The 24,122-nt window shown below is 37.1% G+C and overlaps 2 protein-coding genes across 3 annotated transcripts; one reads left to right on the top strand and one right to left on the bottom strand.

The window, feature by feature from the left end:
- The first annotated feature begins 515 nt into the window (after positions 1-515).
- LOC106870330 (dnaJ homolog subfamily C member 16) lies at positions 516-9,657 on the top strand. Its single transcript, XM_089338510.1, has one exon. The coding sequence runs from the start codon at positions 695-697 to the stop codon at positions 2,966-2,968; it is 2,274 nt and encodes a 757-aa protein (XP_089194636.1). The 5' UTR covers positions 516-694; the 3' UTR covers positions 2,969-9,657.
- Positions 9,658-10,794: 1,137 nt separating this feature from the next.
- On the bottom strand, positions 10,795-23,846 carry LOC106870347 (intraflagellar transport protein 52 homolog). Of its 2 annotated transcripts, none has more exons than XM_089338511.1 (2): positions 23,726-23,846; positions 10,795-12,571 (listed from the first exon to the last, which is right to left on the bottom strand). In XM_089338511.1, exon 2 carries the CDS (start codon positions 12,537-12,539, stop codon positions 11,226-11,228), a length of 1,314 nt encoding a protein of 437 aa, XP_089194637.1. In that variant the 5' UTR covers positions 12,540-12,571; positions 23,726-23,846; the 3' UTR covers positions 10,795-11,225. The 2 variants fall into 2 exon arrangements, with proteins under 2 accessions (XP_089194637.1, XP_014771869.1); XM_014916383.3 differs by lacking the exon at positions 23,726-23,846 and adding an exon at positions 15,429-15,758.
- Positions 23,847-24,122: the final 276 nt, after the last annotated feature.

The following is a 24,122-nucleotide window of genomic DNA, read 5'->3' as shown; positions in this document are numbered from 1 at the left end:
ATTCCTCTCCGACTGCTCTCGTTGTCCCGCCAAGACATCGGGATAATCTCAAGACATTTAGTATTAATCTCCTTATAAAGTAAAGGAGTTTAGATGGTAGGTATGGGAGATAACTCGTAGAAGATAACCATTTAAATTCCAGTTTATCCTCTATAAGGATGAACAATGGGTTTTGTAAATAAAAAATGCGTTGTAAAACACATAAAAAAGTATTATTCCAAAGCGTCTATTTATTTATTTATTTATTTGCGCGTTTCGATAATTAAAGAAAACTATGTTATGTTTTTTTTATTCCCTATTATTGGAAATGTTAGTTTCATTTTTACATTTTTTTCATCCAAAAATTATCTAAATAAATAAAAAGGATAAATGCATATTATGTAAGAAGAATGTTAGGTTTTGCTATATGAAAAAGGAAAGACCTTTTTTTTTTTCCTTCAAAAACCAATTTTTATTCAAAAAAAAAAGCCAATTCGAAATATACCGGAAGTGATCTGGTGAGAAGAACTAGTAACTAAGGGCAGATAACTGACTTTTACTTTCTCTCGATTGTTGATATTTCCCCTCCTCCACTGGAATTGAATGTTATCAGCTACCTCGGGTACTTTGGACGGGATATTTGCCAGTTTAACAGCTTCGAAACACAGAGGTACTGTATTATACACGTATATTTTATAAGAAAAACGAAAACACAATGAAGAAAATATTGGTTTCCATCATGTTTTTACCACTGATGATCGTAATTATTTCCAGTTTTAGTTCTGCTGATAATCTCTATGATGTGCTCGGAGTAAATAGACATGCAAGCAACCAAGACATCAGGAAGGCTTATAAGTATTTAGTGAAGATGTGGCACCCTGACAAAAACAAAGACCCCGCTGCTGTGTTTAAATTTACCAAAATAAACGAGGCGTACCAAACGTTAGGCTATCCGGAACGGCGGTCGATCTACGATCAACACGGTTATGTAGCATCCCATGACAACCACATACAAAGGAACTACGCCATGTATCACAAACCGGGGCCACCTGGATCTCGTGTGTTTAATTTTGGAGCTGAATCGATTATCGACAAACACATGATAACTCACGGGTTCTATGATGTCCGAATTCTCCCAGAAAGCTATCGAAGACCTTATTTTCTTTATGCATATGGTGACACTTGCCACATCTGTCGACATATCGAGCCTTTGATCGAAAAATTCATCAAAGATCAAGAACAACTTGGAATTGGAGTAGGAACTATCCATGTGACATCGAACCGTGTGCTGGGCAGTAATTTACGTATACATGAAATTCCTCAGATCATGGCTGTTGTTAATGGTCGTGTAACTTACTTCAAGGGCCACGTTACTAAACAAGCACTTCGCGACTTTGTTCGAAATCTGTTTGAACCTTCGAAAACCTTGAAAACGCTGAGCGATAATAACTTTAAAGATTTCCTGCTCGGGTGGTCTGATAACCGAATGAGAGCCTTATTCTTCGCCCCGAAAGAGAAACCGCCGTTGAGGTTGTTAATGTCGGCTTTCGCCCACCGTGAGAAAATCGCATCCGGTTATGTTAACACCCGAAGCTCTAATGTTTTAGGAATACTGAATCGTTTTAATGTAAACAAGGCTAAAGAAAGTCTTTTGATGGTTGGTGAAGACAGTAACACGAGTGTTGCAATTGTCACGATGAATACTTTGTCTTCGGACAGCATCAACGAAGTGATGGATGCTAACCAATACCTCACTTTACCTCGCCTCTCGTCGCAGATATTCTTCGATGAATTGTGTCCAATTGAGATCAGACCCAAACGTCGAAAACTGTGTGTGATTCTAGTCAGCAAGAAGACCGACGAACATAACACGTACCGTTCACAGTTTCGAAACTATGTCCAGCGGGCTCCGACTTTCGAAAACAAGGTGAAATTCATGTACCTCTACGAAGAAACACAGCGCCGTTTCGTCAGCGCCCTCATGAATGGGAACCAAACGCATTCAAACCCTTCGACACTGAAGCTGGCCATTCTGTGGCGCATGGACAAACACCACATGAACTACGAATGGGTGGAACCTGGATGGAGTGGTAACGACATCCATAACCAGATAACATGCCAGAACCTTGAGAAACGTCTAGAAGAGTTGTTTGCCAGTTCTAATATTCTACACTACACTGCTACCTTGCCTGACTTCCACAATGAGCACACGTTGAGTCTAATGGTAAGAATCATTCACAAGTTTTTCGACTGGTTTAATCGCCTGCTAACTTATTTCAAACATTATGATTTCATGACATGGTTCAGCATTGTTGTTGCTCTTCTCTCTGTCTTCTTTGTCGGACTGTTGATGCGTCGGATGCTTAACACTGAAATGCAAAAAGTGATGCAGCAACAGCCACAAATAACTCCTAGACCACCGAACATCAAAAACAGGAGACTTGCTTTAAAAAGCCCGGACAATGCTGTGGTTCTTTATGAACTCTGTCCTGAGACCTATGACACACTTGTCAAAGACACTGATCCAGGTTTCACCATACTCGTACTTCTGGCAGATGATGACAAGGAAGACATATTGATTTCCTTCCGGAAACTAATGAGAGAATATTCTCATTCCAACGTGCTGACTTTCTCGTATTTAGATCTCGACCAATATTTAGCATGGTACCGACACTTACTGGAAGAAAGCATTGACCACCGAGTCCAACTTTGTAACATTAACATTCGCAACTGCATCGGCACGGTGCTGGCCATTAACGGTTACCGCCAGTACTATTACATCTACCATGCAAAGAGCACATCCAAAAACATACAACAGCTGCATGGCACAGCCACAGAGTCGGACAGCGAGAAAGAACATAATGAATTAATTGTTAAACCACTTCTAGAAGGTGGACCTCTGCAAGGTTTGGATCGTTGGCTTTTTAAATTATTTGATAGTAAACTACGCAAGATCCATGTCTCTTATTGGCCAGACTTTGATTCGTAATCCAACCATGAAAAACATTTTCTTCCACAACTAGTCATAATCCATGCTAAACAAAGAAGAATCCTGTTCCTCTGATCCTCTGATCCGAAACACTCATAAGTTGGATTGCCTTCATGGATATCAAAAATTTTTATCCCACAAAAGTATTCTCTTTAACTTGTATATTGTTGATAACTGAATCTCATTCACCTTATATATGTGTGTGTGTGCATGTGTATATATGTATACATAATGTGAACAATTGTGGTTACAAATGGGGGTAGGTACTCTATACATGAAGGAGAGTATGTATATTTTAATGGATACTGGGATTTCTTAAATTGTAACTCTGAGTTTTAAGTTTCTGATTGTTCAAATGATTAAAAAACTCAGTGTTACAAATCAAGGCGCTTCAGTTTCTAATAATATATACATGTATGTATGTATATCTATCTATATATATATATATATATATATATTCATAGACACAAACATGCATATATATATATATATATATATATATATATATATATATATATGCATACATACATACAAGGATATATATATTGTTCTTAAGCAAGAATGTCGTTGCCAGTAACTTCGAAGTTTCAACCAGCTAAGTCATTGTTGGATGATGGCTTAGCTGGCCGAAACTTCGGAGTCACTGTCAACAACTTTCTTGTTTAAGAATGATAAATCTATTCTCTACAAAAGTATGGAGTAACCCATCGGATTAATGTAAAATTGTTTTTATCATTATTGAACAAATATATATATATATATACACACACACATATGTGTATTTATATATATATATATATATATATATATATATATATATATATATATATATATGCATATACACACAGGCACACACATATCCATGTGTATATATACATATATACACACACACGCACACTCATGTATATGTGTGTCTATCAAAAATGTTGTTAATATTACCGTTCGTATTAATTAAGATGGTGCATTAGCAGACTCTGTAAAATTGTTCCAGAGTTAACTTTGGACTTCGTCCTTCCAAGGGAGACAAATATTTTAGTTTCCTTATCAAACACAGATCCACTTAACAGCAGTGTCGAGAAACATGTCTGGCCTCATGCCAGTGTTAGAAGACAGTGGACGACAGAATCACCTGCGGAGGAATGAACAGAATCCTGTAAGGTATTCTGTTACAAATCTCCTTACATGATCTGAGTTCATATCCTGCTGGGGTCGACTTCAATTTTCATTCTTCTTCTTCTTCTTCTTTGGATCATATCTTGTCGTTTAAATACCTCTCCTCAATTCTGTGGTCCTGCACCTGTCTATCTTCCGACTTTAGTTGTTGGTCTGTGACCATGCTGGGGCACTGCTTTGGAAGGTTTACTCAAACAAATCAATGCCAGTACTTTTTTTTTTTAAGCCTGGTTCTTATTCGGTTGGTCTCTTTTGCTGAGCCACCAAGTTACATGGACATAAACAAACCTACACCAACTGTCAAGCAGTGGTGGGTAACAAATGCAGACAGACTCACACACATTTATATACATGCACAACAGGCTTCCACATTTGTTTCCATCTACTAATTCATTTGCAAGGCAAGCTTCTCAACCACACCATCAAAGATATTAAGGTGAGCAGAATGAAAAGAAAATCAGAGAAAATGCTTTATGAAATTTCTTTCAAGCATTCTGAGTTCAAATCTTGCCAAGGTCAACTTTACCTTTCATCCCTCCTGGGCCAGTGAAACAAAGTACTTGGTTTCTGTCGGGGTCTCTTTCCATTAACAAGTTCCCCATATAACATCTGTTTAGGGACCCTGCTATCTTTCACTCTAATAAGGTGTCCAGTCCAACGTATAATATATACATACACATGTACAAATATATATGTACATACACATGTATGACATATATATGTATGTATGATATATATATATATATATATATATGACTTATACGTGACTCACTCATCAACATCTTCAAATCACACTGACTCACAGTCATTACTGATTCTTCTCTCAGACTCTTTGACTTTCTTTTACCATTATTCCAACAGATCTTACTCTTTTGAAAATAATTTCGAGCTCAGTAAAATAACTTTGCCATTATTAAGCCAGCTGGTGTTGGAAACAGTAATTAACATGAAATTTTGATAGGAAGATATGATTTATACCACTTTGACCCTTTTGTTACCCTATTTCCATTGAAATGCTCTTCGTTTGTTTCAATTACCATATTTGCTGACTGACGTATAAGATGCGCTTTTTTTTTTAATTTGTAAATGTATTAAAAAAAAAATTGGATAGGAGACCGAGTGGTGTAGGTTTGGGAACTGGACAAGCATAAATCTGCTGAACATAATCGTTACTAACAATAAGTTTTTTTAAAACAAACTAAATTATCACAGCCCCTTGGCACAAACTTGCAAGAAATTACTTACGGTGTGGCAGCAGTTATCTGGGGAGGGTGCCATCATCTCATTATACCACCTTCCACAGAATTCATAACTCACACCTGATATGTGTCTTATATTATTCAATACCTGTGTTATCTTTAAGAAACATTTTTTTTTTTTTATTATTTAAATGAAAATTGTCCTAGAAAGATGAAAGGAACTTCCTTCCAACCTATCGGCTATTTGCAACAAGTGGACAACAATAAACCCATGACAATAGTGTATCATTCAGATGGTCAGTTGCAGCCACAAAACATCAGAGCCAAAAAAATACAAACTTTACATCTCTTGACCAAATTATATACAATTATACGATTGATCTGGAAAAAAAATAAAGTTGAAATATGGTACTCATTAACATAATTTATTCCTAATAAATTTATGGTTTCATACTTTATTCCGATGAAAAAGCTGTCACATAGAAGCATTCGTTTTCCGCTACAAAACCACTTTAAAATATCTTTTCAATAAGTGTATAACGGAACATACTAAATTTGTTTGTTTCTACAAAATACACTTTGAAAATAGGGGTGCATCTTATACGCTAGCAAATAGGGTAATTTTGAAAATAATAAAGAATTTAGTGAAATAAGTTTGCCATCATTTAAACTGATGTCAAGGAAATGAGCTGACATGAAATTTTGGTGGAAGGTTTTTAGATCACTTCAAACGAGAAGTCTTACAACCCAGGGGAGGTTTCAGGTGTTGGAATCGAAAGACTTTAAGATGAAAAAATATGGAAGAGGTAGGTGTCTTATATCCATCATTGATTAATTAAAGAATGAAACGTATGGGAGAGGAGGGGATACCTTATATGTGTTTAAGCATTTTTTAACTTACGGATAAGAATATAGAGTTCGGTACTCTGCTTGTATTCTGAGTATCTTTTGGCTGATTCTGATGATGAAAAAAAAAAATAAGGAGGGAATGGTACTTTGCATGGATTTTCAGAATCTTTTTGCACTTGGGTAACTCAACTTTGGTGTTTAAAAACAATTTTAATAAAGAATTTTTGTTTTTTGTTTTGAAAAATGTACCATCACCACCACTGTTCCAAAAATCCACTTCTGGTACTACAAAAGCATGCATCTACCAGTCTGTTTGTCTTATGTTACCTGTAATTATGAATCTTACCTGTGGGTTGTTTATAACTGGATTATTGTTTTTTTTTTGGGGGGGGGGGTATTTTTTTTTTTTTTTTGTCTGGTAAAGACAAACAAAAACACTCGTTCAAACAAATGTATTTATTTAAAGCTATGTTGTTTTTGTGCTGCTATTTAATTATTTATATTTTTTTCTTTTGATAAGGATGAACACATACATACTCATACACACACTACATATATTTAAACTAGGAATTATTTTCATGATTTATAAAAATCATTCTAGTGGAACACATGCACACACACAATCTTGCTGTGTCTCATATTTATATATTCATGTAAATTATGGTATTTTCTATTTATTTAAATTATGTATTTATTTAAATAATATATTTATTTAAAATATATTTTTATTTAAAATGTATTTAAATTATCTATTTATCTTAATTACATATTCATTTAAATTATTTATTTCAATTATATATTTATTCAAAATGTATTAAATTATATTTTTATTTTAAATATAATTCAAATGTATTTAAATCATGTATTTAAAATGTATTTAACTAAATAATGTATTTATTTGAATTATATATTTATTTCAAATAAATTTACTCAAATTATATCTTTCAAGGCTGTGCCCCAGGATGGCCCAGTCCAATGAATGAAGAAAGTAAAAGATATAAGATTTATTTAAAATGTATTTATTTAAATTATTATATATTTATTTTGACATTTTCACTGGATTTTTTTTTTCTATTTTATTTCGTTTTGTGACAAAACATTTAATCAAAGTGAGTTTTTTCACCGAAATTTTTGAAAAAGTTTTTTGGTGGAAGGATCAGAGGACACACAGACAGAGAAAATCTTTCTGACCATTTGGATCAAACCAAATTCTATTTCAGAGAGATTACCATTTCAATATTCTCAACGTCATTTTTTTTTTCCAGTTTTTTTATTCTGTTGTTTTGGCCATGCATAAATGTACAGATTACTGTTGCTCCAGCATGAGCTTAGCCTTGATGAATAAAACAAACAGAAAAGACACACACACACACATTTATTTATCTATTTGACTGTCAAATTTATTTGGGAATTTACCAAAATATTTCAAGTTTTACCAAAAATTTCCATTTTACTCACCCTCACACCCCCTCGCCACTCCCATCGTGATTACCACGACTCGTGTGGGTGGAGGGGTGGGTGTTTTTTTTTTAATTATTGAACTGATTGATCTGATATTGTTCTATGGTTATACTTTCTAATTAATTCAAATCAGTTAAAATTTGATTACCCAAATACTCTGAATTTGTTTTCCACTCTCACCCTACCCCCCATCCCCGATCCACCCCTGTACCCTGTTCCATGTTTCTGTTGTTGTTATTAATATTATTATTATTAAGGTGGTGAGCTGGCAGAAATGTTAGCATGGTGGGCGAAATGCTTAGCGGCATTTCCTCTGTCTTCACGTTCTGAGTTCAAATTCCGCTGAGGTCAACTTTGCCTTTCATCCTTTCAGGGTCGATAAATTAAGTACCAGTGAAACACCGGAGTTGGTGTAATCAACTAATCCCCTCCCCACAAAAAATTTCAGGCCTTGTGCTTTTAATGGAAAGGATTATTATTATTGTTAAGGTATTGAAGAAAATGCTTAGAGGTATTTCTTCCAACCCCGTTAAAGCTCCGAGGGGGACTTAACCTTTTATCCTTTCACAATTGATACAATAAGGTACCAGTCAAGAACTGGGGGTCTGTGGAATCAACTAACCTCTCCCCCCACTCCACCATGAAATTAATGGCCTTGCGACTGACTGAGTAGAAAGAATTGTTGTTGATGTTTTGTTACTGTTATCATCTCTTGTCTTTCAACATGAATTGACTACACACACACGTGATTAGCATGGATTGCAGCACCAAACACATGTATAAATGCATGTATGTGTGTATATATATATAAATATACATTTAAACGATGATGATAATGTATGTATATAAATATATGTGTGTGTGTATGTATTTATATATGCTTTTATTAAAGCTGAAAAAAATCTTCACAAACTGTTATTCAGTGTTTCGTCTTACCATTCATCACACACTTGTGATCATACTGTGTACTACCACAATTGTCCGATGAGCAATCATGTGAAACTCTTGTTACAGTTGGTGAAGGTATCTTTCCACCTTTAACTAAAGCATATTATTCTACCGTTCGGTATCCAAGTATGTTTTTCCACCACGTTTTGCATTTATGTGCTTACTTGTGTATGTATATATTTAATTAATTAATTCAATAATGGGATAAAAATCTTTTACAAGAATTTTATCAGGAAGCTAGTGTGTAAAAAATTCATAAGGGAAAAAGCCTTCATTTTTTTATTCCCAAGAATATAATTATTCATTTATATTTATATAAGGGCATTACTACAGAATAATGCCACGTTTATTTGAGAAGTCTAGTGTGTGGCATTATTCTGTAGTAATGCCCTTATATAAATATATATATGTGTGTATATATATATATATGAGCACTCCATTGGTTATGACAATGAGTGTCCCAGCTGATACGATCAATGGAACAGCTTGCTCATGAAATTAACGTGCAAGTGGCTGAGCACTCCACAGATACGCGCACCCTTAACGCAGTTCTCAGGGAGATTCAGTGTAACAAGGCTGGCCCCTTTTGAATTACAGGTACTAATCATTTTTGCCAGCTGAGTGGACAGGAGCAACGTGAAATAAAGTGTCTTGCTCCAGGACACAACGCGTTGGCGGGAATTGAACTCACGACCTTACGACCGTAAGCCAAATGCCCTAACCACTAAGCCATGCGCCTTCACAGTATGTATGTGTATACATATATATATGTGTGTGTGCGTAAATGCACATTTGTGTGTTCCCTTGCTAAAACCAGTATTTTGTGGAACAGGGTCAATGTTAACTGTGAAACCTCAATAACCCCACCCCACCCTCTTGCTCCCCCAATCACTTGAACTAATGGCGTGAAAGAAAATAAAAACAAAACGACAAAAAAAAAAAACCACTAGAAGCTTGTGTTTTGTTCAGAATGAATCTGGTGCAAATATTTCAATATTTGAATTTATAATTTATATTTTACATTTGTTAAAGAATTAAAAAAAAAACATACTAAATCACTGTTGTTTTTATTCTTCTTTTTTTTCAAACAAAATCTTTGCTTTGTTTTAAATTCTGTTATCATCATCATCATCATCACCATTTGATGTCCACTTGTCCATGTTGTTCCAGTCTCCAACCTTCACTTGTTTCTGAGTAAGGAAATATCCCCCCCCCCCCCCTTCCGTTAAGGCCAGACATGTTTTCACGAAAGACTGCAAACGAAGGACACCACTTGCATGACAGGGATACTCGTTTACAATCGTCACCAGATATCAAGGTAAGGTAACAGTAACACACTCACACACATGTTCAATGAACTTCTCAGCTTCTGTCAACCAAATCCACTCGTCCAAGGCTGAAGTAAAAGATACTTTGTCCAAGGCACCAAGCAGTAGGAATCAACCCAGGGCCATATTTTTTTACTCGTCTCAGTTATTACACGGCAGCCATTCTGGGGTGCATGGCCCTGAATTGGCCCCAGTAATCTGGGGGTTTTTTTTTAATTTTAAAGCCTGGCACTTACTTTATCGGTTTATTTTGCTAAACTGTTAAATTATGGGGACAGACTGAAAGGGGCCACAGAATGACAACAACAGCAGCCACAATAATGCAGATATGTTAATAAAAGAACAGCTGAGCTAACATAAATAGGGTTAGCAACACAATGACTGGAATAATGGCAACAATAAATTTTGAATAGCAACAACAGTAGGTTAAGATAGCAATGACACAAACTGTGGTAGAAACATCAGGAATAGCAACAAGAATGGCAAATCTGGATTAGCAACGTCTGAGATAGCAATGCAACAAAATGGGATTAGCAACAACATCTGAGATAGCAACGGCAAACTGCAGTAATAACATCAGGGATAGCAACAACACTGGCTAAACTAGATTAGCAACAACATCTGAGATAGCAATGATATAAATTGTGAAGGAAACACATCTGGGACAGCAACATCAGAGCAATAGCAACAAAACCACAGTGAATTAAGTTGAAAATTATCAAAATTAAATACATTGATTTCAAGACCCACCTATTTGTGGGAAGGTCCCAGACAAGTAAACCAACCATTACGATTTGACAACCCCAGGAGATTAAAAAGGAAGAGTTATTCATGGGGTATTTGAACTCAGAAACGTCACACAACATAATGATATTAAAATAATTTATTGATAAAAGAATGATATGTGCATGTACATACGTAATTGTGTATGTTTGTATATATGTATTAAGTGTGTATCTTTATATGCATGTGTGTGTGTGTGTGTGTATAAACATATTAGTGTGCATGTCTAGGCTGATGTAAATACATGTGTGTGTGTGTATATATATATATATATATATATATATATATATGTATATATATATGTACAAATGTAAATCTATGTGTGTCTCTAGTCAAATGTATTTACAAAGAGATAAGAACAGGTGAACGGACAAAAGGAGACAATTCTGTCAATTGGTAACTAGTTAGAAACGGTAACGTGACAGTTGAAAATTATTACTGTAACGGCCTCCCAGAACAGTAAAGAATAGAAAGGCACTTGACATCTTCCAAGAAAATGCAGCATCATTTTATATATTAAACAGCTGCATATTCAGTCTCTTGGTTTAGTTTCTTGAATTCCACAACTCGCAGGAAGATGTATTCTAGTATATGTTTGGCATCTTTCGATTCTGAAGAGAGTTTAGTGGTCACCCCTAAAATATCTCCACACTCTCGTATGTAATACTCAAGATCAGAGTCTGTGCACTTATTTGTGAGTTGGGCCAAACGAGCCTTCTCCGACGAGAACTGCTCATCGAGGTCAAACAGGTCCAAGCTGGGAGCAGGCAGTTCTCGAAGAGCCAACGGGAAAACAGCAGGCTGGAGTGGACTGAGAGGGGTTTCAAACTGCGGTGTAATCAGTGCAAGGGTGTCATGCTTCACATGCAGTTCGTTGTAGGCACGAATCGCTGTGGGGATGAGGGACGTGTCCAGCTTGTAGAGAGAGTTGTCAAACAGAGAGGCAATGTCGCGAGGAATGTCGTCGGTTTCTTGCAAACAAGTCTTCAGTTCTTCGGACAAGGTGGACATTTGTGGCAGCATGTTATAGTCAGAGATGTCGGGGTCATCGGCATCGATCTGATTCAGTTTGATGTTGTTTGTGGTGAGAAATTTCAGTAGAACTTCCAGTATTTTCAAATTCTCTTCTTTCTCTATGTAAGAATCATTAAACATATGTACAGAACCGAGAACGGCTAGTTTGCCTTTGCTTTGCTGGCTGGAATACAGGGCACACACTGGACGGTTGAGTGGGAACGACACTGTGCCCGACGACAAGATGGACACAGCTGGAGCAATGACATTCAGTGTGGCACCATAAGGATACAGAAATGATAGTGCTTGTGAATTGTTTCCACCATCAGAATCACTGATCAGTCCTGAGTTGAGCTTCCCTGCCGCTTGGCTGATGGCCCTGTTCAGGACCCCATTCTGTACCAACACTTCTTTCGGATGGAAATACTTGTGATAAGATGTCCTCACAACAGAGTCGCTATTTATCATAATACCATATTCTTCAAGCAGGAAGTTGATATTGTTTTCATATCGGTCTTCTCCACCTTCACCCAACATAACAAATATATTGCCACCCTTGGCAACGTAGTGTTTCAGGATATTGAATTCTTCCTGAGTGAATTTCTCGCGGGGAGCCGCCAGTACAAACACACGGGCAGTGGCGAGCTTCTCCTCGGAAATTGTGTCCTTGTTGTTTTGGAATCTCCAGTCGGACCGAAGTTTACGGCTGAGAGTTTTGAAACCTCGACCCAGGGAGAACAACTCATTTTTGCAAGTATTAAAAAGTATTAAGTTACCAGGGTTCCCACCTTCAACGCCTTCTGTGACAGGTGCCATGTTTCTGGAATGTTTTGGATATCAACCCACTTCTGAAAGAATAAAAACGTAGAAATAGATATATAACTTATATATCCATACATACATACACATATATATATATATATATATATATATATATATATATATATATACATATATACATATATATATATATACATATATATATATATATATACATATATATATACATATATATATACATATATATATATATATATACATATATATATACATATATATATACATATATATATACATATATATATATATATACATATATATATACATATATATATATATACATATATATATATACATATATATATATACATATATATATATACATATATATATATATACATAGATATATATATATACATATATATATATACATATATATATATATATATATATATATATATATATATATATATATATATATATATATATATGTCTATATACATTTATATATGTATATATATTTATAAATACATTAAAGAAGTACCAATCTCTAACAGTGGAGGGAAGATAGGGGACGAAGTGGTGAAGCATGATCTTCAAACGTTGGGCCTCACAGAGGCAATGGCTAATGACAGAGGCTGTTGATGCTAAGCTGTGCTTGAGAAGGTCCATCAAGCCAAGTGAAATTGCAGTCGCGGCCAATGCTGGTGTCACGTAACTGGCACCCATTCTGGTGGCACATAAAACGCACTTTTTGAGCGTTGGACCTCACGGAGGCAATGCGGCTGATGTCAGTGGCATGTAAAAAGCAGCTTTCAAGCATTGGGCCTCACAGAAGCAATGGCAAATGACCGAAACCTTTGGCATTATGCTGGGCTTGAGAAGGAGACCCATCTAGCCAAGTGAAATAGTAGTCATGGTAGATACTGGTGTCACACAACTGGCATGTAAAAGCACTCATTACATTCTCTGAGTGGTTGGCATTAGGAAGGGCGTCCTGCTGTGCTGTAGAAACCATGCCAAATCAGACTGGAGTCTGGTGCAGCCTCCCAGCTTACTAGCCCTTAACCAAACCATCCAACCCATGCCAGCATGGAAAGCAGACGTTAAGTGATGATGACATATATTAATATATATACATATTTATATATAAATATATAGAAATACACATATATATATACACTAATGTATAAATACACACCGTTTTATGTTTAACTTCAAAAGGTTTATAGGCTCCGATGAAGCTTTCACGGATGTCGGGGCCCATTTCTAATGTATATATACCGTGGTTAGCTGTTGTTAAATACTATAAGGCCCAGTGCATTGGTTCGCCTGGGACCTCATGGGTCTATGCGGTTCAATTTTCTATGTATGCTGTGGCTTGCTGTCGATAAATAAATACTAAAGGGTTCAGTGCATTAGTCTGCCCCGGTGGGTGGGGTTATGTTGTTAAGATGGCCTTCAATTTACCCTCAACCCACACTATTTGCCGGTACCTCACAGCCATCCAAATAAACTAGTAACACAGAGTTACGCCCCTTCCGTTGTTATTATCTAAAGTACTCTCGACGCATTTCGAATAAAATATTCTGAGTTCAAATTCCGCCGGGGTCGACTTTGCCTTTCATCCTTTCACAGTTGATAAATTAAGTACCAGTTGAGTACTGAGGTCGATGTAATTGACTAGTCTTGTATCTCTAGATTCCAAGCCTTGTGCCTTTAGTAGAAGGGGTATTTATTTTATCGACTCCGAAAGAATGAAGGGCGAAGTCAAAATCAGCCTCGGCGGAATTTGAGCTCAGAACGTGAAGACGGACGAAATGTCGCAAATGAAAGAATAAGCCGGAATCCTGGTTTAAGCACCCGATAACTTTTATATTTGGGGGAATTTTCAGAAAATTTTTGCGGGAATTCATACGATATTGGAAAAAGTTTTTAATTTTTCAAACCCCGTCCCCCCACTCCACTATAAACCCTATTTATTATTTTTTCTTTTAAACCAGAGTTTAAACTACGGACGGTCCGACCTTTTTGCTTAAATGCTCCACAGTGGACCAGCCCTGGCTGCATCGTCATTCCATTAAATGTGTTTATGGAGTGGAAAATTTTGAAAAACGTGGAATTTTCATAAAATTTTGCGAATTTGTGTTCTGCTAGTCTTTTAGTCTTTTAGTATTTTATTTGTTTCGGTCATTTGGCTCCGGCCATGCTCGAGCATTCACAAGTTATACCGTTCCTGTATTATGCTTTTGGTGCGACACTGAACGTCGTTGCTCCAGCTGTGTCCATCTTGTCATCTGGGACAGTGTCGTTCCAACTCAACCGTCCACTATGGACCCTGTATTCCAGCCAGCAAAACAAAATTTTAAGTTTTCGAAATTTTTTTTTTTTAATTTTCCGATTTTTTTTTAAATCACAGTTTAAAATATGGACAGTCCGAATTTTTGGCTTAAATCTCAATAACAGACCATTAAATATGTTTATGAGGAAAAAGATATTGAAAGACATCAATATATCAGAGATCAACAAACGAGGTCGCTATGAGGTGGTCGTGAGATGAGCTAAAAATAACGGCTAAATACCCCTTAAATCACACAATTTTCTTTTTTTGTTGCATAGTTGTAGAAATTCCCGTGTGTATAACATAAATTCGTAAAAAATTTCTGAAAATTCCAAAATCTAATTAAGTCATGGCGTGCGTAAAACAAAATTCTGCCTTTTTTTTTTTTTTTTTTTGAGTTATGAAAAAACAAAACCGGGGGGGGGGGGGTCAGAAAATTATGTAAAAACAAAGTGGGAGGTGGGGTGTCACACAAGTGCGGTTTTGCTGACTAAAATGAAGAAATGAGAACAAAAACAAACCGCCTAGCCCCCCTAGATCTGCTGTGTCAGGGATGAATGACCTAGATTTAAGCAACAACTTACCATTAATATTGGTTCTGGTGTTTCGCCATTACGGCATACAATGCAGTCAGTAAATTAATGTCTTGGATGAAGTTTTGACCCATAAACCACAATTCGATTCACTAGATCAATACCAATAAGTTATCGATAGTTTAGAGGTGAATATATAAAAAGAAGACAACGTTGTCAATTGCAGAGTTTGATTACAACAACATGGCGTTTATTGCCTTGGAGACAGTCGTCACCGGTGACTACGGTCAATTAACAAAAAAATCTCTTCTGAAAACTTATTCCATATAATTTCTCTCTCACTTTCTCTTTATCTTTCTTCCCCCTCTCTCTTTCTCTTTCTTCCTTTCTGTTTACCTCTCTCTCCTCTCATGCCCCTCCCTTTCATAATCCTCTTCCTCTCCCTCTACTTACTGTTCTCTTTCTCTCTTTTTCTTTTCCTATATATCTCCCTGCTTTGTCTCTCTCTCTCCCTTTCTCTTTATCTCTGCTTTTTCTCTCTCTCCCTCTTCGCTTTCCTTTTTCTCTTTCATCAACTCCCCATCACTCTCCTCCCCCTCCTCTCTATAGCCCTTCCTTTCCCTTCCACTCCGTCTCCTCCCTACCTCAACTGCAATTAGATATAAAAACACTCTTACTACGTCTGTCAAACTTTAGAGATAACCTTGTATAATCGACAGAAATTTCACGAAGTTATCTTTCCTCTACCGAAAAACATTCCAATATACAATCCAGCATCAAATACTATGGATGCTCACAATGCAATAATTATTCTAAATTTGTTCTCAGACAAGGAAGGATAGTTACTTCGTTTTTCAGGGTCAGACTGGTGGAAACAAACACACTGTACCCACGTCGAACAATTGTAGGTCAATGTCTGCTGCGAAAATGTATATAGTGCTGTCATAGCTGAGTATTTAAGACGCTCACTTCACTGCCACGTTGATGTGGGTTCGATCTCAACTCGCGACCCGTTGTGTTTCCTAAAGATTTTTCTTTTCTTTTTTTTTTGTTGTTTTGTTGTGAAGGGGCCAGTCGATAGAGGAAGAGGTTGTAAAAGCCTTACAAATCTACTCAAAAGTTTCTAACAGGGGAAAGACTTTCCCCCACCCATTTTCTCGCAAATTAAAATATTTATACGCTACGAATTTGCCCACACCGCACCTTAGCTTTATCAGGTCCATGCTTACCACACAACTCCCGATGAATCATTCTTGCAACATTATCGTATCTACTTTCTGAAGGCGGCGAGCTGGCAGAAACGTTAGCACGCCGGGCGAAATGCTTAGCGGTATTTCGTCCGTCTTTACGTTCTCAGTTCAAATTCTGCCGAGGTCAGAGTCGATAAATTAAGTACCAGTTACGTACTGGGTCGATCTAATCGACTGGCACCCCCTGCCCAAACATTTCGGGCCTTGTGCCCAGAGTAGATCAGATTATCGTATCTTCTTTTGGGGCAGCTTCGTGTACTCATTCACAATATACCATACAGTCTCACCTTTATCTCCGCACAACCTGCCCTTGTCACTTATTAAAAGCAGAAGGTTGGCAGAAAATTAGGAGTGCTGAACAATGGTTCTTTACCCTGAAACCAATTGTGTTTGTTAATCTATATGCGAATTTTAATATGGCGACCGTAAAACCGCCAGGGAAAAGAATCTAAAAGGTAAAAGAAAAAGAAAGAAAACTACAAAAGTATACAAAAAGGAAAAAATCCCTCATTTGCATACATGAATATAATCAATTTATTCTTTACTCAACTCATAATGAATTCCCACAGAATTGTTTAGTTGTCTTTTAGCATTCACTCTTTGAGCATATTAAACTACACCTGTATGTGTATCAGCGGCGTGTAGCTATTAGGAAGGCAAGAGGAGCACATTTTTCTAAACTTGCGCCTTTTCAACAATTTGTTTTTTAAAACTCTTTTGTTCACCTGTATGATAAAAGTCGATCACCTCCCCCATTTCTCTCTGTTAATCGCATGTCCTTCCAAGATCTTTCTGGAGTCATGACTTTATTTAACCAACTACATGTGTTTTGGAACTGTCTGATCAATCTTCTCTGATGTGTTGGTAGCGAGGTGTCCAAGCATTGCATCTGCAGATGTTGAACTTTTTCCTCTCTCGGTATGTAGCAATCGCCTGTTCTCTGCTGCCACCACATTGCTGAAGCTTTTATTTCATTTCTGTGTTTCTTCCTGGTTCTCATTAAAAGTTTTACTGCTTCCAATCTTTCTCTTCTCTCTCTCTCTCTCTTCTCTCTCTCTCGATTTCCTCTTATTTCTCTTTTTCATTTACAGCATCTCTTTCTTATCACTGTACTACAGTTAAATCCTCTTCCTCCTCTCCTGCTTCTCTATTTCTCTCTCTCCCCATGTCTTCTTTTGCCTCCTCATATCTTTTTTCCCATATCTCGCTTTCACTGTCTTTTCTTTCTTTCCCTTTCTGTTCCTATTACCATCACTTACTTCCTCTTACTCGACTCTCTCTTTCTTTCTCTCTCTCTCTCTCTCTCTCTCTCTCTCTCTCTCTCTCTCTCTCTCTCTCTCTCGCTTTTCCAATTCTTTTCGATTTCCATGTTCACTCTTCTTGTCGCCTTTTCTTTCGGTTTCTTTCCCACCCACCAATTTTTTCCACATCTCTTGTTTCTTTACGTTTATGTTGTTCACAATATCATTTACGTCTTTCTTTTAACCTTGCAATTTTATTTCTATTTTAAATCATATTTCTTTAATTTCTCCTTAAATTACTAATAGCATTTTTGTTCATTTCTGACGAATAACTCAAAAAAGAGACGACTACATTTCATTGTGCCGTCACTTGTCCTAGAATTCATGAAATTCAACTCCCGCTTAATTTCATTTAAATCAACTATTGCGTTATTCTAAGTAATTTAACTCACTTCATCAGCAACAACACAAGTAAAGTTTCGTGTTAGCGAGTTCAAATGAGAGTCAAGACCAAATGTAGTCTTCCCTTTTATGTACGATTATCTACAAAAGCTGATCCCATCAATAACACCACAATCACTTTGGAATGAAACAGGTCGGATCAAATTCTTCAAAATCTGTCTCATATATGACAGCCTACGTCTCCACTGTTCAAGACAATTTATTCAACCAGTTGCATCATCAAAGTCGAACTCTTCCGACCATTTTACAGAGGAGATGCTTTCTAGGGGATATCGATTGTGTTACACGAGAACAAATCAAAAAGAGCTGATGGACTCTTACGTACAGATACGAGATGCAGCGAATTATGTCGAGGTTTTGGAGAGTTTGATCAGCTTAAGTTCTAGACTCGAAACAAGTACTAGAGAATAAGTAGCAGACTTCAAAAAACAAGTATTGGAGTCCATTTGAATGACTAAACATTCAGAGCGATGCTCTAATATGGCCGCAGTCAAATGACTTTTCTCTCTCTCTCTCTCTCGATTTCTCGTTATTTCTCTTTTACAGCATTTCTTTCTTTCTCTCTCATTCTTGTCACTTTACTACAGTTAAATCCTCTTCCTCCCCTCCTGCCTCTCTATTTCTCTCTCCCCACATACACACTCACACGAACGCAGCACACACACACACAGAGTGTATTTCAGACTAAATTAACCGTGTCTTGCATTTTAAGGCGTTAATATGTGACTCGAAGGAGTGTTTGGCTGCTGTTTGTAGCAGGTCTAGCTACCTCGTATAGCACACGTATATAGGTTTGATAAGTACTAACGCACAAGACTCTCGGACCTTGAGTCACTCCTGCTAAATATTAATAAAAATATATACACGTATATTTATACATGTGTATATATATATATATATATATATATATATATATATGTATATTTATAAACATCTATAAACAATTATTAACTGTTGATTTATTAATAAATCAACAATTAATAATTGTTTATAGATGTTTATAAATATATATATATATATATATATATATATGACTCTATCAATCAATGTGAGTCAGTTTGTGTATAATATACATATATCACTGGTTAGTATACGTTTGTATATTTATACATACATGCACACATACACACACATGGGTGGGGGTTGCGCAAAGATGCATGCATTGGATAGATAACAAAGGGGGAATCTCTGATTTCTAAAAGACTTGGCGTTAAAAGACGTCGATGTTGAAATAAGAAAGATAAAGGGAGGAAGTGAAGAACAAAGACGTAGAAGAAGAAGAAGAAGTCAAAGTAAGTTCCCAGCAGAAGTACCCATATTTGGAAGAAGCGGGTAGAATGTACCAATGGCAGTGCTGAGAGAGAGACAGACAGAGAGAGAGAATGGTCGTATGGCGGTTCGGTTCTGTCAGCTTCACTGCCTGGAAGTCGGCGCCAGAAACGGTTGAATGTAGAAATAGAGAAGGTTAGATAAATAGAGTAAGAGGAAAAGGAGAGAGAGAGGGGGAGGGGTGATTGAGAGGGAAATGAGGAGTGGCATGTGTATAAGGAAGAGTGTGAGGTGTGAGAGAGTAAGAGTGAAGGAGAGGCAGAGAATTGAAAGGGAGAGCGAGCTAGCTTGAGGGATAGATAGATAGATAGATAGATAGATAGATAGATAGATAGATAGATAGATAGATAGATAGATAGGTAGATAGATAGATAGGTAGGTAGGTAGATAGATAGATAGATAGATAGGTAGATAGACAGATAGATAGATACATAGATAGATATATAGATAGATAGATAGATAGATAGATAGAGACAGGTAGATAGATAGATAGATAGATAGATAGATAGATAGACAGACAGATAGATAGATAGATAGATAGATAGATAGATAGATAGATAGATAGATAGATAGATAGATAGATAGAGATAGATAGATAGGTAGATAGATAGATAGGTAAAGAGAGAGGTGGCTAGACAGATAGATTGATATAAAGGCTGCGCGATGCACAGCTAGCTCGATAAAAGGGGAGAAAGAGAGTGTTGTGAGTTAGTGTGTATATATGTGTGTGTGTGTGTATTTGTACGAGAAGAAAGACAAGAAATGGCGAAAAGAGAGCAGAACACGAGACGAGGGAGAGAGATGAGCGAAATGGCTTCTGAATTAGGACAAGGCCAAGCGGTTTTGAGAGGATGGGGGTTAATCAATCCCATCGACCCCGCTATTTGACTGGGACTTTTATTTTATCGTCGGAGGGGGTAAAAGGCGCAGTTGACCTCGGCGGTATTTGAACTCAGAATGTGGAGGACCGGAAGAAATATAAGTTATTTATGTCCGAATCTCCAACGATTTCACAAGGAGACAAATGATGTACAGAAAATATAGCGAGTATAGAAACGAGAGGAAAAGCCGCCGCATAAATGTGTGTGTGTGTGTGTGTGAGAGAGAGAGAGAGAGAGAGAGAGAGAGAGAGAGAGAGAGAGAGAGAGAGAGAGAGAGAGAGAGAGCGGGGGGGGGAGGAGAGAAGGAGTGGTCTAGAGAGGCTGTCTTTGGCTGACCGCACCGAGGCTAATAATGATACCCAGCTGGGTAGAAAACGCAGTTCTCGGGTTGTTAAGACCTGAATGTTAGTCTGTGAAGTTGTTTTGGAGCAAAGCTAGAATTTAGAATCGATTCATTCATGTAAACCTACAGTGAGGACGCGTTTGCGTGCGTGGTAGTTTTCCTCAAATGTAAAGTTTGATGTGAGTGAGAGAGAAATAAGAAAAAAAACTTGAGGGAGAGATGGAGAAACTGAAGAAATTAAAAAGAAATTAAATCGCGTAAGACAAAAGTTTAACGAGACAGAGAATTTGCGGGAGGCTGGCAGTTACATGTGAAGTAGGAACGAATTCTTAAGAATGAGTTAAACATGAGCGCGGGAGGAATGTTTAAAGACAAAAGTAGGAGGGACTTTAACGATTAAAAAGTAATATAAAATCAACGGAGAATGTTCAGAAAGAGAAAAGACAGAATGTATGCGAAAGATGGAGAAGTTTAGAGAGCGGGAGTTTAGTGACAAAATGTAATATATGAACGAGAGGGAAATAGCAAGTTGCGATAATGAAATAATCCTTTCTACTAAAGGCACGAGGCTTGAAATTTTGGAGAAGGGGACTAGTCGATTAGAACTGGTACTTAATTTATCGATCCCGAAAGGATGAAAGGCAATTTGCAATTATAAATGATAATTTCTGATTAAAGCAGAAGGCTGGCAATTTTGAAGGGGCAGGATTGGATGATCGAGTACAATGCTAGACTAACAGCTTATTTCATCTGATCGGCCTTGAAAGAATGAAAGTCAAAGCTAACATTAGCAGGATTTCCTCGGAACGCAAAGAGCCGGACGTTCTAACTATTCTATCTTGCACCAACCAGTTGCAGGGATTGTGTTATAATAATTGTTTGTGATTTCGGTACGAGGCCAGCAATTGTGGCAGAAAGGAACCAAACGACATCACTGACCTCAGTGACTGGTAGTAAAATCAACTCGAAAAGGGTAGAAAACGAAGTTTAAACTCAGCGTGAAAGGAACTCAGAACAAAATCTTTGATTTGTTTCAGTCATTTGACTGCGGCCGTTGGCTTTTCCCAATGACTGCCAACTTAACCTTGTGTGTGCCTGCAGCATTAACAGATCCAAGAATACTTAACCTTTCCTTAACATCCTTAAAATCTGCTGGTGTTGCCTCATCTGCCGTTGTTAAGATTTTTCTTGGTACGTAGCGCCAATACAAAACTGTTTCACCAGCATTGTAAATTTGTTCAGGAGAAAGGTTTTCATCAGATACGATCTTGGCAAATTCGTCTTTGTAATTTTCCACAGCTTCATAATCAGCAGAAACATTTTCACCACAGATGTTCAGTCATTTCGTACCAAAAAGCTTCTCAAATTTTTGCAGCCAACCTTCTGAACATTGACACTCTCCTTCAATGTCCAATTCTTTATGATATATTCTAGCTTGTTTCATGACCAACAAACCATTCAGTGGCATATGTGCCCTTCTTCGTTGTCGAATCCATTCTTTCATCACACAGTCAAGCTCTTCATTTTTTGCCCTATGTAATGTTTTCCTATTTTTCATTAGATTCTGATCATCACTCTCACTTCAGTAATTTGTTTTCTGTTTCTTTAAATCATACACCGTGTTAATTCCATCACCATATTCTTCAGCGAACCGCCGCACAGACACACCACGATCAAGTCTCTGTAGTAACTCCACTTTCTGTGTTGCTGATAATGATAAATGTTACCTTTTCTTTTTCTCACTGTTATCCATTGGGGTCCCAACAGTTCTTTTTCACATTTTCGGGGTAAATTATATACAAAACCACAAGAATCAACACGAAAACAGCAAACAGCAAATGGACGCCTTCTCTCTACGGCGCTTGTGGGTAAGTGGTGGCCGACCTGCCAAACATTGCCACGTCATGCCTGGGTCAGGTCACAGTGGTCAGCTGTTTGCACACCAAACGACTCCTCTTGTGACGCGCCCCACCCGTCACAAAAAAGTTCGGAGGGGTGGGCGGGTTTGGTGCTTTCTGGATTTTAGATTTCTGGATAAAGAATTGAGTACCTATATATATATATATATATATATATATATATATATATATATATATATATATATATATATATATATATATATAGGTTAAAATAACTTCATTAAGGGATAAAAATATTCGTTGAATTACTGGTTCAATACCTCTTATTTTTCTGTGAATAGTAATAATATATATATATATATATATATATATTACATTTGTCCAGCCAGCCGCCATGATTGACCGTTAGCTCCAAAAGTTTTTTCTATTTTTATTCTCTCTGTTTATTTCCCCGTGTTCCTTTCTATTGAAGAGCGCAGGCTCGAAATGTAAAAGACTTTCTCACCTTCCCGAGCGTTAAACTAATACACCTGTTTGTTGTTTATACACCTGTCTTCGTCTTTTGTTTTTCTGTAAATTTCAACTATATATATATATATATATATATATATATATATATATATATATATATATGTGTGTGTGTGTGTGTGTGTGTGTGTGTGTGTATGTATGCATCTATGTATGTATGTATGTATGTATGTATTTCTGTGTATGTATTTGTATGCATGTATTTGTTCCCCAAACCATCGTTTGACAACCGATGTTGGTGTGTTTACGTCCCCGTAACTTAGCGGTTCGGCATAAGGATCCGGCAGAATAAGTACTAGGCTTACAAAGAATAAGTCCTGGGGTCGATTTGCTCGACTCAAAGCGGTTTGTCCAGCCTGGCTGCAGTCAAATGACTGAAACAAGTAAAAGATTAAAAGAGTATACATGTGTGTGTGTGTGTGTGTGTGTGTGTATAAATGATAAGCAGAACTTACAGAGTGATTCAAGGGCTGCGAGTTTCGTGTACGGCGCTCATTAAAACTTGCCAAATGACACAAACACACACACGCGCGCGCTTTGCGCCCTATGCCCAGTCTTATCTCGTTTTTTCACTAAAACCTCCTTTCTCGTTTCATTATTCTCTACTTTCTCCTTTTCTACTTTCCATTCTTATTTTTCACTCTTCAATTATCACATCTTCCTCTCCATATTTCCCCCCCCCCCCGTCTCCTGCGCTATAATTAACTTTTCATCACCCCCCCCCCCCCATTTACTCTCTCTCTCTCTCTCTCTCTCTCTCTTCCTACTCGTCATTTCTTTCTCCCTTTCTCCATCCATGCCCACACACACTCTGCTTCGCATTGCTATTCTAGCCCTCCCCCTCTCTCGCTC

Source organism: Octopus bimaculoides, chromosome 20, assembly GCF_046866305.1.
Source record: "Octopus bimaculoides isolate indiv1 chromosome 20, ASM4686630v1, whole genome shotgun sequence".
Classification (NCBI taxonomy): Eukaryota; Metazoa; Mollusca; class Cephalopoda; order Octopoda; family Octopodidae; genus Octopus; species Octopus bimaculoides.
The sequence above is the reverse complement of the archived record's forward strand: the minus strand, read 5'-3'. Positions and strand labels throughout refer to the sequence as shown.